General features: G+C 48.8%; 5 protein-coding genes across 7 annotated transcripts; 1 reads left to right on the forward strand and 4 right to left on the reverse strand.

Moving 5' to 3' along the window:
- Positions 1-429: 429 nt before the first annotated feature.
- On the reverse strand, positions 430-1,233 carry LOC6587289 (pro-corazonin). Its single transcript, XM_002013635.2, has 3 exons — positions 1,174-1,233; positions 891-1,109; positions 430-832 (listed from the first exon to the last, which is right to left on the reverse strand). Exons 2-3 carry the CDS (start codon positions 1,103-1,105, stop codon positions 562-564), a joined length of 486 nt encoding a protein of 161 aa, XP_002013671.1. The 5' UTR covers positions 1,106-1,109; positions 1,174-1,233; the 3' UTR covers positions 430-561.
- A 415-nt stretch (positions 1,234-1,648) lies between these two features.
- Positions 1,649-4,819, reverse strand: LOC6587383. The gene is made up of 7 exons (XM_026987388.1): positions 4,314-4,819; positions 3,310-3,423; positions 3,002-3,250; positions 2,309-2,928; positions 2,129-2,246; positions 1,917-2,073; positions 1,649-1,845 (listed from the first exon to the last, which is right to left on the reverse strand). The coding sequence occupies exons 1-7, from the start codon at positions 4,732-4,734 to the stop codon at positions 1,728-1,730; spliced, it is 1,797 nt and encodes a 598-aa protein (XP_026843189.1). The 5' UTR covers positions 4,735-4,819; the 3' UTR covers positions 1,649-1,727.
- A 426-nt stretch (positions 4,820-5,245) lies between these two features.
- On the reverse strand, positions 5,246-5,833 carry LOC6587527 (DNA-directed RNA polymerase II subunit RPB9). The gene is made up of 2 exons (XM_002013637.2): positions 5,777-5,833; positions 5,246-5,715 (listed from the first exon to the last, which is right to left on the reverse strand). Exons 1-2 carry the CDS (start codon positions 5,784-5,786, stop codon positions 5,321-5,323), a joined length of 405 nt encoding a protein of 134 aa, XP_002013673.2. The 5' UTR covers positions 5,787-5,833; the 3' UTR covers positions 5,246-5,320.
- A 54-nt stretch (positions 5,834-5,887) lies between these two features.
- LOC6587416 (protein suppressor of hairy wing) lies at positions 5,888-9,893 on the forward strand. Of its 3 annotated transcripts, XM_026992198.1 has the most exons (8): positions 6,044-6,297; positions 6,367-6,560; positions 6,635-7,495; positions 7,552-7,979; positions 8,040-8,172; positions 8,232-8,422; positions 8,481-8,605; positions 8,668-9,893. In XM_026992198.1, exons 3-8 carry the CDS (start codon positions 6,659-6,661, stop codon positions 9,639-9,641), a joined length of 2,688 nt encoding a protein of 895 aa, XP_026847999.1. In that variant the 5' UTR covers positions 6,044-6,297; positions 6,367-6,560; positions 6,635-6,658; the 3' UTR covers positions 9,642-9,893. The 3 variants fall into 3 exon arrangements, with proteins under 3 accessions (XP_026847994.1, XP_026847999.1, XP_026847988.1); XM_026992193.1 differs by lacking the exons at positions 6,044-6,297; positions 6,367-6,560 and adding an exon at positions 5,888-6,020; XM_026992187.1 differs by lacking the exon at positions 6,367-6,560.
- Positions 9,894-9,936: 43 nt separating this feature from the next.
- Positions 9,937-12,096, reverse strand: LOC6587756 (TRAF3-interacting protein 1). Its single transcript, XM_002013639.2, has 3 exons — positions 11,917-12,096; positions 11,734-11,851; positions 9,937-11,672 (listed from the first exon to the last, which is right to left on the reverse strand). Exons 1-3 carry the CDS (start codon positions 12,052-12,054, stop codon positions 9,952-9,954), a joined length of 1,977 nt encoding a protein of 658 aa, XP_002013675.1. The 5' UTR covers positions 12,055-12,096; the 3' UTR covers positions 9,937-9,951.
- Positions 12,097-12,432: the final 336 nt, after the last annotated feature.

Consider the following 12,432-nt stretch of genomic DNA (forward strand, 5'->3'; position numbering starts at 1 on the left):
ACATTTCAGTTGACCTGTGGGCCTGTGGAAAAGGGCACCCAAACCACATGAAAAACTAAGTTCCTAGGGCAAGTTCCTGACCAAAATGGCAATTACCCTGCTGAATAGTCGGAAATGGCCGCGACAGAATGTCCGGATGTGTCGTGTTAATATTCCCCAATAACTTCGCATTTTCACCCTTAGCGACTGTCCGAATGTCTCCAGCTTTCGGCTTTTAAAGTGGCCCAGCATGAATTATATACCATCGCCAAACAAAATTATGAATCTGCTTTAGCTCCCGAATATCAACATCTCGTACATTTCCAGTTGCGTTCACCTTTTCAATAGTTGGGAAATGCAGTTCTAATCATCACCATACATGAATCTGCATCGGATCTTTTATCCTGTCTCGTCCGTGATCATACAATATTTTGCATAAGATAGAATTAATTCTGTTACTTAAAGATTTCTTTTATTGACCATGTGCCAACAAATATAACATTGTTTTTTTTTACATTTTTGTAGCATTTTCTTGCTAGTTCCACAAAAGTTTTAAAATACCATAACATTTCGAAAACTGAGCTAGTGTTTTCCAAACACGCTCGGCTCCCCTGAGCCCGCACCCGTCGGTCCGGATCCGGCCACCGCAGCAGAGATTTCCTCAAGAAGTTCATTCGATGAGTGATGACGATTTTGAATGGGAGTCGGATATAAAACATTTTCGTTGTTGTTATTGGCTCGGTTGCGGGAGCTGCCACTGTCGCTAGAGTCCGGTTCGGGTCGATTCGCATTGAAGTCCACCACGGAGCCATAGACCCGACTCAGTAGGGATCGCTGCAGCTGCGCCAGGCAGCTGAAAATATTCCCAAAACTTTAGCAGAAGCTCTGTACTAACGAAGAGGAATACTCACCGCTCCAGCCTGCGTTCACTACTCCAGTCCTGAACGTCATACAGATCTGAGAAACCCAAATCGCTGGCTCGATTGAAATGTCCATGGCTCAGAAGAGACGGTGGAGTAAGTGCTCGCTTGCCATTGGTCCAGCCGCGGGAGTACTGAAACGTCTGACCCATGCAGGCCATGGACAATGTGAAGAGGAACAGAGGCAGTAGCAGGAGACGCATCATGTTTCTGGAAAATATTTACATATATGATATTAAACCATTTATTTGAATGGTAAGTTTGCTATTGTTACCGTTTCAAACCACACACGACGAGGCCTGAGCAACGTCTGAGCTTCTGAGGGTCCTGTCATGGCTTTTATATTGATGCCATCACAGAGCAGAGCAGAGTACTTCCAAGGATGTGCTGGTTATTTGTGGTCCGCTGCCTTCCAGCCATACACCCGCTCTCACTTATGCAGATTAACTGGGATTATTAGCACCCAATTGTTTTAAGGCTGTGGTTAACACCCACATAAAGTCGGGGTCCCCAACCCACAACCCACGCCCAGTACGCTCCAGCTGGCTGCTCAAACTGAATGCATTTGCTGATTGAAAAACTACCACTTGTTGAAAGGCTCTCACACACACGCCCCTGCCGTGGCAGAAGATAAACTAAAATTGCTCCCCCGAAAAGCAATTTGTGGCCACTGCCGGAGGGGGCTGGATTGAAGCTGGCTCGGGAAGTCCTTTGGCTGCTCTGTTATCGGGGAATTTGATTTGCGGGGATTTACCAAAATAAACATCTTTATAAATATACAAAAATAGAAAAAATATACACATGCAACACGGATGGGTTTTAATTGATTCAAAGACTAGTTATCTCGCTGTCGGGAGCGTGGCCACCATTTGCACCATTTCTCTCCAGCTCCACGGCGTTCTTTGCCTGGTCGGCCTTTCGACGTCGCAGAATGAAGTAGCACAAGCTAAGAGAATAAATAAATGTATATTTATACATATTTAAGGTTGAGCTCAGAAAAAAGATATATGTACATACACAAAGACCAGCACATTGGGGATGTAGAAGATTTCGCCAAACAGAAAAATTGCCCCTGGGAAGGAGTCGACGGTTCTCTTGTAGATCTCGCTAAAGATGGGCGGAAAGATGAACTGGGCGATGGGTTCGCTGATCCCAAAGATGGAATACATTTTACCTAGCCAAAAGAAAGGAATTAATATTCATTTTGGGAAAGACTTTCATCAACTTACTTAGCTCATCGCCATCCACGATGCTGGAACCAATTGTCTTGATGGCAATCACTCGAAGACTGACGAACATGTCCACCACGCCAGCCACGTAGAAGGAGGCAGTAGAACTGGCAAAGGCCTGGACAATGCAAGTGGGAATTACACAGGACTCGCAATATTTTAGGCACAGTAAAAACTCACAAACAACACACGGGAGCACACAATGGAGAGGGCCGAGAGCATACCAATCATTGAGTCCGAAACCTTGAGCAGTTTACTCAGGATTGCTGTGCCAATGAATGTGCCCACCAGGGCAGCACCGCTCGAGAGAGTCAGATATATGCTGAAATCGTTACCGTTCCAGGAGAGTTTTTTCAGGGTGAACCGATACCAGTAGTCGTTCTCGCCCGAGGTGGGTCCCACCGTCAGGAAGTAGGCCCACAGGAGGAGTACGAGCAGCAGGCGTCCATTGTTGGGGCGCTTAATCAACGGAAACTTGAGGCAGTCCACCACCAGCGTGGGATCAAAGAGTTCCTTCAGGAAGGAACGCCTTGGCGGAACCACCTCAACCTTCGGTTCCATCTGCGGTGTTAGCTGGAAGTTGACGTTCTTGTTCACATGATGCTCCTCCAAGTTGGTAGATTCGTAGGCCATGTTGTCCGTGCCCTGCTTGGGTGGCAGCGTAGTCGGCAATGGTGGTGGTTCATTCGGGCTTGACCCGTTGGCGGCCGTTGATTTTGGTGTGGTTTTTATTTCTTTGATAAAGAAGATGATATACAGAATGGCAATTATCTGGAACGCGATGGCCGACGCAAAGGATACTGAAAGCGGGGATAATAGTTAATTAATATTAAAAAATATTGTATTGTAAAGTATTGTCCCTGTGGTACTCACGTGTATAGCCCAAGGTCTGAAAGAGTAGCCCACTAACCGGTTGCCCTATGAAGGGTACACCCGTCACAAACATGGCAAAGATGCCGAACCGGAACACACGGTCTTCTTCGGGTGTGGCTATGGTGATATAACTGTAGATCGCCATCAAACAGAAGGTGAGTCCACCGAATAGAGCCGGTACAATAGCCTCACAGTATGCTCCAAATTCCATTGGCAGCGAGTCAAAGAATATCGCAGAGATGAACTGGCCTATGGATAAACGAAGGTACATATATACATAGCTCTTATTATAGTTTGGATATACTTACATCCAAAGCCTAACGCCTCACCAATGATGGGCAATATCATGCATGGCTTACGCTTGTTGTAACGATCCGCCCAGCCTCCAGCGAAGAGCAGAACAATCAGGGGAAAAATAGCAGCTGCGATGATAAAAATGCTCAAGTTTACATACGATATCTTAATTTAATCATGATAATAAACCCCTTTCGTAGTCTGAACTTAATCATGTTTCAAGATAACATCAATCTAAACCTCATTTAAGATGTCAGAGCTAAGAGAGCTATCTGTGGGACTTTGTTTGATCGTGAGATATCGCAACGCATAGCAAGTAATGCTGAGTAATATACTCAAAAATGCTTCCATGTAATTCGCTTGTAGTACATGATATGATCAGAAATATCAATTAGTATTTCAAGACCGTCTCTACTACGTCCCGCTACTGCTGATGCAATGCATTTTAATGGAATTGATGTTTCTTTAATTTAGATACAAAAAATGTTAACTCCTCGCAGAAAACCGGAATCCCGAGTCAAGCTCTATGTAAATGACATATTTGGATGTGTTTGTATGGCAATATTTAGAAAATAAATTGTTTGTAGACAGCGCCGATGAAATGCCATCCATGGCAATGGCAATGGCAGTGAACCCACGAAAGTTGTAAAGAACAGGTTTGACTATCTGTACGATAGTCGCTGGGCTTTAAATTAATCACTCCAATGATATAATGGGGAGAAAACGCATGAGGGAATCAATTAAAGACGGTAATTAGATGTTGGGATAACCACTAATTTCCGACTATATCCATCAAATTGTAGAAGCGAATCTTCTTTGCACAAAAGAATCGACCTATCCGAGCCCCAGGGGGTAGGTAGGCGAGATTTAATATGCAGAGGCAAAGAATTTCGTGTATTTCTGGAAACTGGAAACTTGAAATTTCGGCAATGCTAATGACAAACGTTAAAACGTGTATGTATATAATGAACGAATTGTGTTATGAGAAATGTACGGGTTATAAATATACAAATCACACCTATCGGGGCACGTTTGCCCGACACATCGGCGGCTAGGATTTGCGCCTCGAGTTCCGCCTTGCAGACGGTATAGTTGAAGCCTGGTGCACCGATGGCCAGTCCGATCAGATCGGCAGTGGCCCCCGTGGTAGTGTTCTCAAACGTAAAGTCGTCGCACTCGATGCCCAGCTCCGATTTATCCAGCATGGTATCGCAGACTATCTTGTTGTAGCCGAGATTCACTCGGCATGCCTTATCCAGAGGGAAGTTCTGCATGGCCACGGAATTGAAGACGGAGGCCATAAAGTAGAAGAAAAAGAACGGCTCGATGACCAGATATTTGCGATACTGCCAAAGCTTCTGGAAGTAATTGAGCTTGGGCTCCTCCACGGCAGGAGGAGACGCCGCCGCCGAGTCCCCGGATGACCTTTGTTTTGCCATTTTAAAGCGTGCCGAATAATGAATTCCCAATTCGAGTTATATTCGTTGGCGTATTCTTAGCACATTTCTGTGATTTAATCAACACGTCGCGCCAAGTTCTAAACACAAACTAAACTTAACGACGGGTCCGGACCGGACCAGGTCCGAGCAGCAGCAGCAGCCGCTTGATACGCACAAGAAACTTGTTCAATCATTTCTTCTTTTGGGTTTTGTGTTTGTCAGCTTCGATTAGAGCAGAACAATGATAAATATGAAGAATTGTCATTTCGAACGAAACGCTGTGGAATTTGCATGCTCTCCCTCTCTCGCACAGCGTTACCTAAAAGAGCAGCAGCAATTAATTTGTTTTTTCCCTTCTGCTGCTGGCTCTGATATTGTTGTTGCAATGACCAGCAATCAAGTATTGAGCGCCTGCCTGAGACGTTATTGCGGCGGCCTGGAGAATCTCAATGCCAACGCTGGCGCGCGTCTAGACCGGCACATCTAATAGAGTTTACAAAATACTACGTTATACATGTTATAGAAGTGTTATTTATATTTGTAAGTATTTGCTATCAACTACAATTAGAGGGCGCATCAGCTGTGTCTACTCTGTCCAGCGGTGAGTGCAGTTTTGGTTGGTGCACACGTAGTACAGTCGCATCTCCTCCTCGGCACGTCGGGTCTGGGCCTGGAAGAAGACCGCCTCACGATGCGAGCACTTCGGGCAGGCATGGTCTTCGGTGCGCGGCAGAGTGGGATCTGAGATGACGTCGGGCACGATGTGGGTCAGTTCGTCGATTTCGTGCATAATTTTGTTCACGTATATGCAATTGGAGTCCGCCTCCTGCTTGTAGTCACAATTGCGGCAAGCATACAGCAGGATTTTGTTCTCCTTGTCCTCCTTGGGGTACAACATGTTGTTGCACTCCTGGCAGAACCGAATGCCCACGAAACCGGGGCCCTCGGTGTGCGACGCGTCGAACGCAGTGGTCATTAGGTCTACGTGAGTGGCATGCTTAGTAATTTGCACTTTTCCATATTATCTTTTAATAATATTTACCTGATTTCATGAAAATGCCGACTAGTGCTGGTACTCGTAAAATGATTGTTCGATACAACCCCGATAGACGACAGTGCTGCCAGACCAGCGGGTAATGACGTGCAACCCTGATTCTTTGAGCAAAAAGTAAACAGTGCGTCGTTTCCGTCAGAACGGCAGCGCCGATTGTGCTCAGCGATAGACGATAGAAGTAACCTGTACAACACAGCGCTTGTCGTGCTGGAATTTTGAAGCACAGAGTTAGGTATTATTATTATTATTATTTTGTGGTGTCAATGTTAAAAACGCAGCATATATATTCAATCGGTTGTGAGCTAGATCTCGGGAAGTGGCGCAGTCACAGCGCAGTCAAGTGGCATAGTTTTGCATAGTGATATTGTGGCGAGCACGATCGCTGCCCCTACTTTCTTTCGTCGAGGACAGGACAGATACAGTTATTGCGAGACACCGCCTGCAAGGAACTTTCGGCCCGCATCATATCCCTCGGTGCCGCCCGGCAGAGTAGAAAACAATATTGAAAAGTATGCAACAAATTTCAATATGTATTAGAATTGTTTTCAACCCCTTAAATATATATTTTTCTTACAAAGACGCGTAAAAGAGCGAGGAGCGAAACTTGTTGCGTCTGCTGTGCGTCAGCACTAGTGTGCTCTCGCTCGCTCTCTCCCACTCTCACGCTCTCCAGTGATCGATTGAGGGGCCGCCATTTTTCTTCGTGAGCTGCTTATAGGCGTTGCTGACGCTGGCAAAAAAAGACAAATTAGATTAAATCACGTGCCCAAAAGTAGGCTAGTCATGGATCGGCGGGTCCTTGATGCATTTTTCAACACGTTCTTCTAATAGATCCTCTTCCTATAGATACACCCAGAAAGGCCAGCCAGCATGAGCGCCGCAAAGGAGGGAAGAAAGACAGATGGTGGTTCCGAAAGGAGCAGCCGGGCCAGCACAACCGTACTGAAAATAATTGGTGTGGACAAACTATGCTTGCCAAAAGTCAAGGGCCCGACGACGCGCATGAAGCTTCTCAACGACGTTGCCGCCTCTGCCAAGCCGGAGAAACGTGGTAGCCTTGGTGGCGCTCGCATTAAAATTCTCAACGAGGAGGCATTGTGCACCCCGAAAGCCGACAAACGCAGCCCCCAAAAGACAGTCAGTCCATCGGGCTCTGTCAAGATATTAAACGAGAAGCGAATGGCCCCATCGACGGCTACGGCTGTGGAGACGACAAAGATCAAGACGTCCCCAACCAAACAGAAGAAGAAAATGGACCATTACGTGCTGCAGGCCGTAAAGGCCGAGAACAGTAAAGTAGACACCACATCCAGTGTTTCCGAGGAGGACGAGAGCATTGCCTTCATCCTGGCCGACGACGAAGAGGCGGAAGCTGTGGCTGGTCGAGCCAATGACGAGGAGATTGTGGTTTCAAGTGCAGATGAGGACAATGAGGACGATGAGGAGGGCGATACTTCGGTGGAACGCACCAGTAGCGGTCAGGGGACGATCAAGGAAATGGTCGAACATGTTTGCGGCAAGTGCTACAAGACGTTCCGTCGCGTGAAGAGCCTGAAGAAGCACTTGGAATTCTGTCGCTACGACAGTGGCTATCATCTGCGCAAGGCGGAAATGCTCAAGAACCTGGAGAAGATTGAAAAGGATGCTGTGGTGATGGAGAAAAAGGACATTTGCTTCTGCTGCAGCGAGAGCTACGACACCTTTCATGTGAGTGTTTGCCCGTTACATATGTGATTCAATCAATAATTATCGTCCTCCCCCAGTTGGGTCACATCAATTGCCCCGATTGTCCAAAGTCATTCAAGACGCAGACCAGCTACGAGCGTCACATCTTCATCACGCACTCGGAGTTCAACACCTATCCCTGTTCCATTTGCAACGCCAATTTGCGCAGCGCCGCCTTGCTGACGCTGCACGAGGAGCAGCACAAGTCGCGCGGCAAACCGTTTGCCTGTAAGATCTGCGGCAAGGACTTTACCCGCTCGTATCACCTGAAGCGCCACCAGAAGTACTCGTCCTGCTCGGCCAATGAGAACGATACCATGAGCTGTAAGGTGTGCGATCGTGTCTTCTATCGCCTCGACAATCTGCGCTCGCATCTGAAGCAACATTTGGGCACACAAGTGGTGAAAAAAGCAGAGTATATGTGCCACACCTGCAAGAACTGCTTCTACAGCCTGTCCACGCTGAAGTGTGTAGAGTCCACCCAATATTCAATACTTCTATTCCACTAATTGTCATTATCTTGCAGCATACACATACGCACCCACACTGGGGAGAAGCCTTTCGATTGCGATCTGTGCGACAAGAAGTTCTCGGCCTTGGTGGCTCTCAAGAAGCATCGACGCTACCACACCGGCGAGAAGCCCTACAGCTGCACAGTGGTAAGTGGCAGAAAGTCCATCGTTCCTTTAGCATTCTTTCATTCCCATTTGTCTTACAGTGCAATCAAGCCTTTGCCGTCAAGGAAGTGCTCAATCGCCACATGAAGCGACACACCGGAGAGCGTCCGCACAAGTGCAACGAGTGCGGCAAGAGCTTCATCCAGGCCACCCAGCTGCGCACCCATTCCAAAACCCATATACGTCCCTACACCTGCGATTTGTGTGATGAAAAGTTTAAGACAGAGAAACAGTTAGTAAACCCAGTAATCGGAGTATAAAACCACCATTAATTATGCCTTCCAAACCAGACTCGAGCGTCATGTTAAGGAGCACACACGACAGAAGCGCGCCTCTTTCTCTTGCACTGAATGCAAGCGTACCTTCCGCACCCCGGCCTTGCTCAAGGAGCACATGGATGCCGGCGATCATTCGCGTAAGCCATTGAACATCTCCTGTCAAATAATTGGCCCATTTACTCTCTCCTTTGACTTACAGCGAAGTCGCAACGCGCCAAGCGCTCAACCACCAAGGTTATCGAGCGCACAGACTGCGCCATTTGTGACAAGAACTTCGACAGCACCGAGACCTTGCGCAAGCATATCCGCTCCGTCCACGAATGCGATCCGGATGACATCTTTGGCGTCGAACCGCCAGCAGCAAAGCGCAGCAAGAAGTCCAAAAAGTCTGATGACGCAGACGAAGATACAGAGACCGTAGACCTTAATACATCGGCGGGTTCGCTGATTTCCAGCCAAACTGACGGGAATGGCGTTGTGGTCAGGGAGTTTCTGGTGGACGATGGCACTGCACAGACCATCTTGCTGGAGAACGCAACGTACACCATTCTGCCCCTGGATGGGGGCAACAGCGGCGGCACTGAACAGGCGCCCGGAACTGGGAACAATGTCAAGCCGGAGGCCAACAAAAGTGAGTCGAAGAAAGCGGCGGCTACCCCGGTTGTCAAGAAGGAGCAGCGAAAATCCCTGGCGGCCAGCTTGGCCGCAGCTATTGCGGACAACATGGAGGAGCCGACAAGTGACGATGACTTCAGCGGCGACGTACTCACCGAATCCGACCTGAAGCTCAAGGAGAATGTGGGCAAACTGATTGACATGCTGGTCGATCCGCACGTCCTCAAGAAGTACGGCTGGCCCAACACCTCCGAGGAGACAATGCTATGCAAGGTGATCGAGAACTGTGGCCACGATCTGAGCAAGGATGAGGAGAACTACTCCGAGCTGGAATACGGCGATCGTATGCGCGAATATTGCAAGCTTCTCTTCACTGTGGTCATCCACAACGAATCTATTCGGTCCCTGCTCAACAATTTCCCCATCGACGATGTCATCGAGTATGTCCTGGGCGACGAGGACCAGGACGAAGAGGAGGAGGATGGCAAGCAAAAAGACAGTGATGCTGCGTCCGACCACAAGTCGGAAACCGCAGAGACCCCAGCTGATAAGGAATAGGGAGCATGAAACACCTTAATTTTAGATAAAGTTATACTTTTTGTTTCACTTTCGGTTCAAACACCAAGTGACCTTAGAAATGAATGCATCCTTTCCGCCTGTTTATTTGCTAGGTGCATCCTAAACGACTTATACACAAAAAAAAAAACACCCTTGCTGAAGAATGTTGAAGATATTTTAGTTATTTTTATATCATATTTACACATTACACATACTACTAAACTATATCCATGCGGGACATCCTATCCAACTATTTTTGATAGAAACATATTAAACACAATTATTAACGATGTACTTTCTTGCTTCTTCTTCATTGTTCCATCAGCATCTTGAGGATGCGCGCATTGTTTTGGAGAATCTTCTGGCGACTCTCGTCGATGAGCTCCTCGTACTCCACAATACTGGCATCGATCTGCATCAGTTGATCCTTCATGGGCTCTGTGGCGGAGGCAGTGTGGCTCCTCTCGCGCTTCAGTTCTGTGGCTGCCTGTGTGTAGGTGTCGCGCCACATCGTCAGCTCTAGCTGCATGGCATCAATGTCCTCGGGTATGAAGTCCATCAGCTTACCGAGAGGATTCACCGCCTTGGTTAGGCTCTGTATGAGATCGCGCAGATCGTTCACCTGCCGTGCTGAACTCTGACGGGTGCCCTGATTGGGCTGAGTGGCTGGCTGCTCCGCCTCGGCAGTCTGTTGCACGAGCTCCTTTTGGGTTTCCAGGATCTGCTGCACCAACCGACCCTGTGCATCGAGCTGACCCTCCAGCAGCGGCTCCTCTGCAGCGCCCTTCTCAATGTCGTGGGCGTTGGCGTCTTCGATGATCACCAGATTCTCCCCGTCATCGTCCAGGTCCCCGAAAGTCTCCAGCTTCACATTGATGCCGGACATCTTAAGCTGATCGTTGGGCTGCAGCACAATCTCCACATTGCGACGCCGCGGGGCGCCGGGACGAGCGGAGGCTGGCCGAGCACTTGGCGGCCGCAACGAAGTGCGTGGCCGCTGATTGGTCTCCTTGGAGTTCTCCCGTGTCAGGGGAGCCGCCACTGGCCTGCCATCCTGGTTGTTGTTGGAGTCTGCCTGTTGGCTCGGTTCTGGCTGCTGCTGCTGCTGCGTCTTGACCTCATTCGAGGCCGGCTGTTCTGGTTCTGCTTGGACCTGCCTCTGACTGGCACTCGAGCGTCGGCTTTTGCTGGATGATTTGCGACTCTCTGATTCAGTTGGGGGCGCTGTCAGATTGGTTTCCGCAGCAGGCTCAGCTACCGCTTCCTTGGATACTTTTGGAGATGAGGATGGCGATGATTTCTTGGGTGCAACTTCGGGCGATGCCTTTTTGGGTGCAACTTCAGGGGATGCCTTTTTGGGTGCAACTTCAGGTGATGCCTTTTTGGGTGCAACTTCAGGGGATCCTTTTTTGGGTACAGATTCAGGTGACGATTTCTTGGGTACAACATCAGGTGATGCTTTCATGGGTACAGCCTCTGGAGATGCTTTTTTGGGTACAGCTTCGGGGGATGGCTTCTTGGCGACCGCCACGGGCACGGGGGACATCGTATCGCTCTCAGTTGAACCCTGCCCCTTGGCCTTCGCCTTTTGCTTCACTGGCGATGGGCTCTTCTGCTTGGTACCCTGCCGACTGGGCTTGGCGTCACCAACAGTCGCTTTGGTCCTTTTCTGAGTTGCTTTTTCCTTTTCCGTTGGCGTAACGCCGGATGCCAGGGCCTGGGTGGCCTTGCGCAGCTTCTGTTCTTGGGGCGAGACGCGCTTTTCCTTGACTCGCTTTGGCTCCTCTTCCTTGCCAGCAGGTGAGGTTTGCTTGCTGGAGGGTTTGGGCTCCTTTTTGGGCTTTTCCTTGGCCGGTTTGCTGGTGGCAGCGGCAGTGGCAGCCACCAACACCTGCTCGACAGCCTTCTGCCAGTCCAAGCTCTGCTCAGCCACACTGGCCATAGCCTGGAGCAGCTCGTTGGTTAGCTCGGGCTCTTGCCCAGCCACTATCTTGGAGGTGCGCACCTTGAGGTCCTTTTTCGTTGTTAGTTCTGTGGATGAGACGTGAGTCAGTCAATAGCTTTGGGGGCCCTTCTTTTCCCCATGACTCACTGATCGCATCGATCATCTTTTGCAGGAATCGTGTCTTGGCCTCGCGGTCTCCTATGTTTTCGAACTGTTGCTCCTCAGTCGTGTACAAGCCCTCAAAGTTGCCCGTCTGCTTGATGAACTGCCAAGAGAAGGAGTCTTGAGACTGAAGGAGTGATGGGACTGGAAGGGTGGGTATCTACTCACCGAATTGAACACGTCCATTAGAAAGCGAAAGGGTGGCTTCTTCAGCAGCTTCTCCGTGAGTGGGGGCTTCTTAATATACTTACCCAAGGCCGTTTGGGTGGCCTTGATAATGGCATCCAGTTCTTGATCCGACGACATCTTCTGTGCGTTTCTTCCTTTCTATTACAAATTTTCTAATGTTTTTCCCGACTGCTGTTTGTTGTGCCCCGGTCACGGTTGTCCTGACAACCAGTTAACCCATGAACCGAGCAGTCATGCGCATGCTCCTGGACTAGGAAATTCCTTTGGTGAATAGAAACTCTAATGGGATCCTGGATCGTTAAGGCCAGGGACCGTAGGGATTATTTAATTATAGTCGAGCAGAGCAAAAAATATACGGCAATGCAATTATTGGCTGGCTGTCACATGCTCTTGCTTGACGGGGTGCTGGCGTCACCGATCATATATGTATGTATGTAAAAGGACGCCGATGGCAACGAAACGAGGCAGTGTGTTAGCGATCATGGTAAGAAGCAG

The sequence above is a fragment of the Drosophila persimilis genome, unplaced genomic scaffold (genome assembly GCF_003286085.1).
Source record: "Drosophila persimilis strain 14011-0111.01,24,50 unplaced genomic scaffold, DperRS2 tig00000000-arrow-pilon, whole genome shotgun sequence".
Classification (NCBI taxonomy): domain Eukaryota; kingdom Metazoa; phylum Arthropoda; class Insecta; order Diptera; family Drosophilidae; genus Drosophila; species Drosophila persimilis.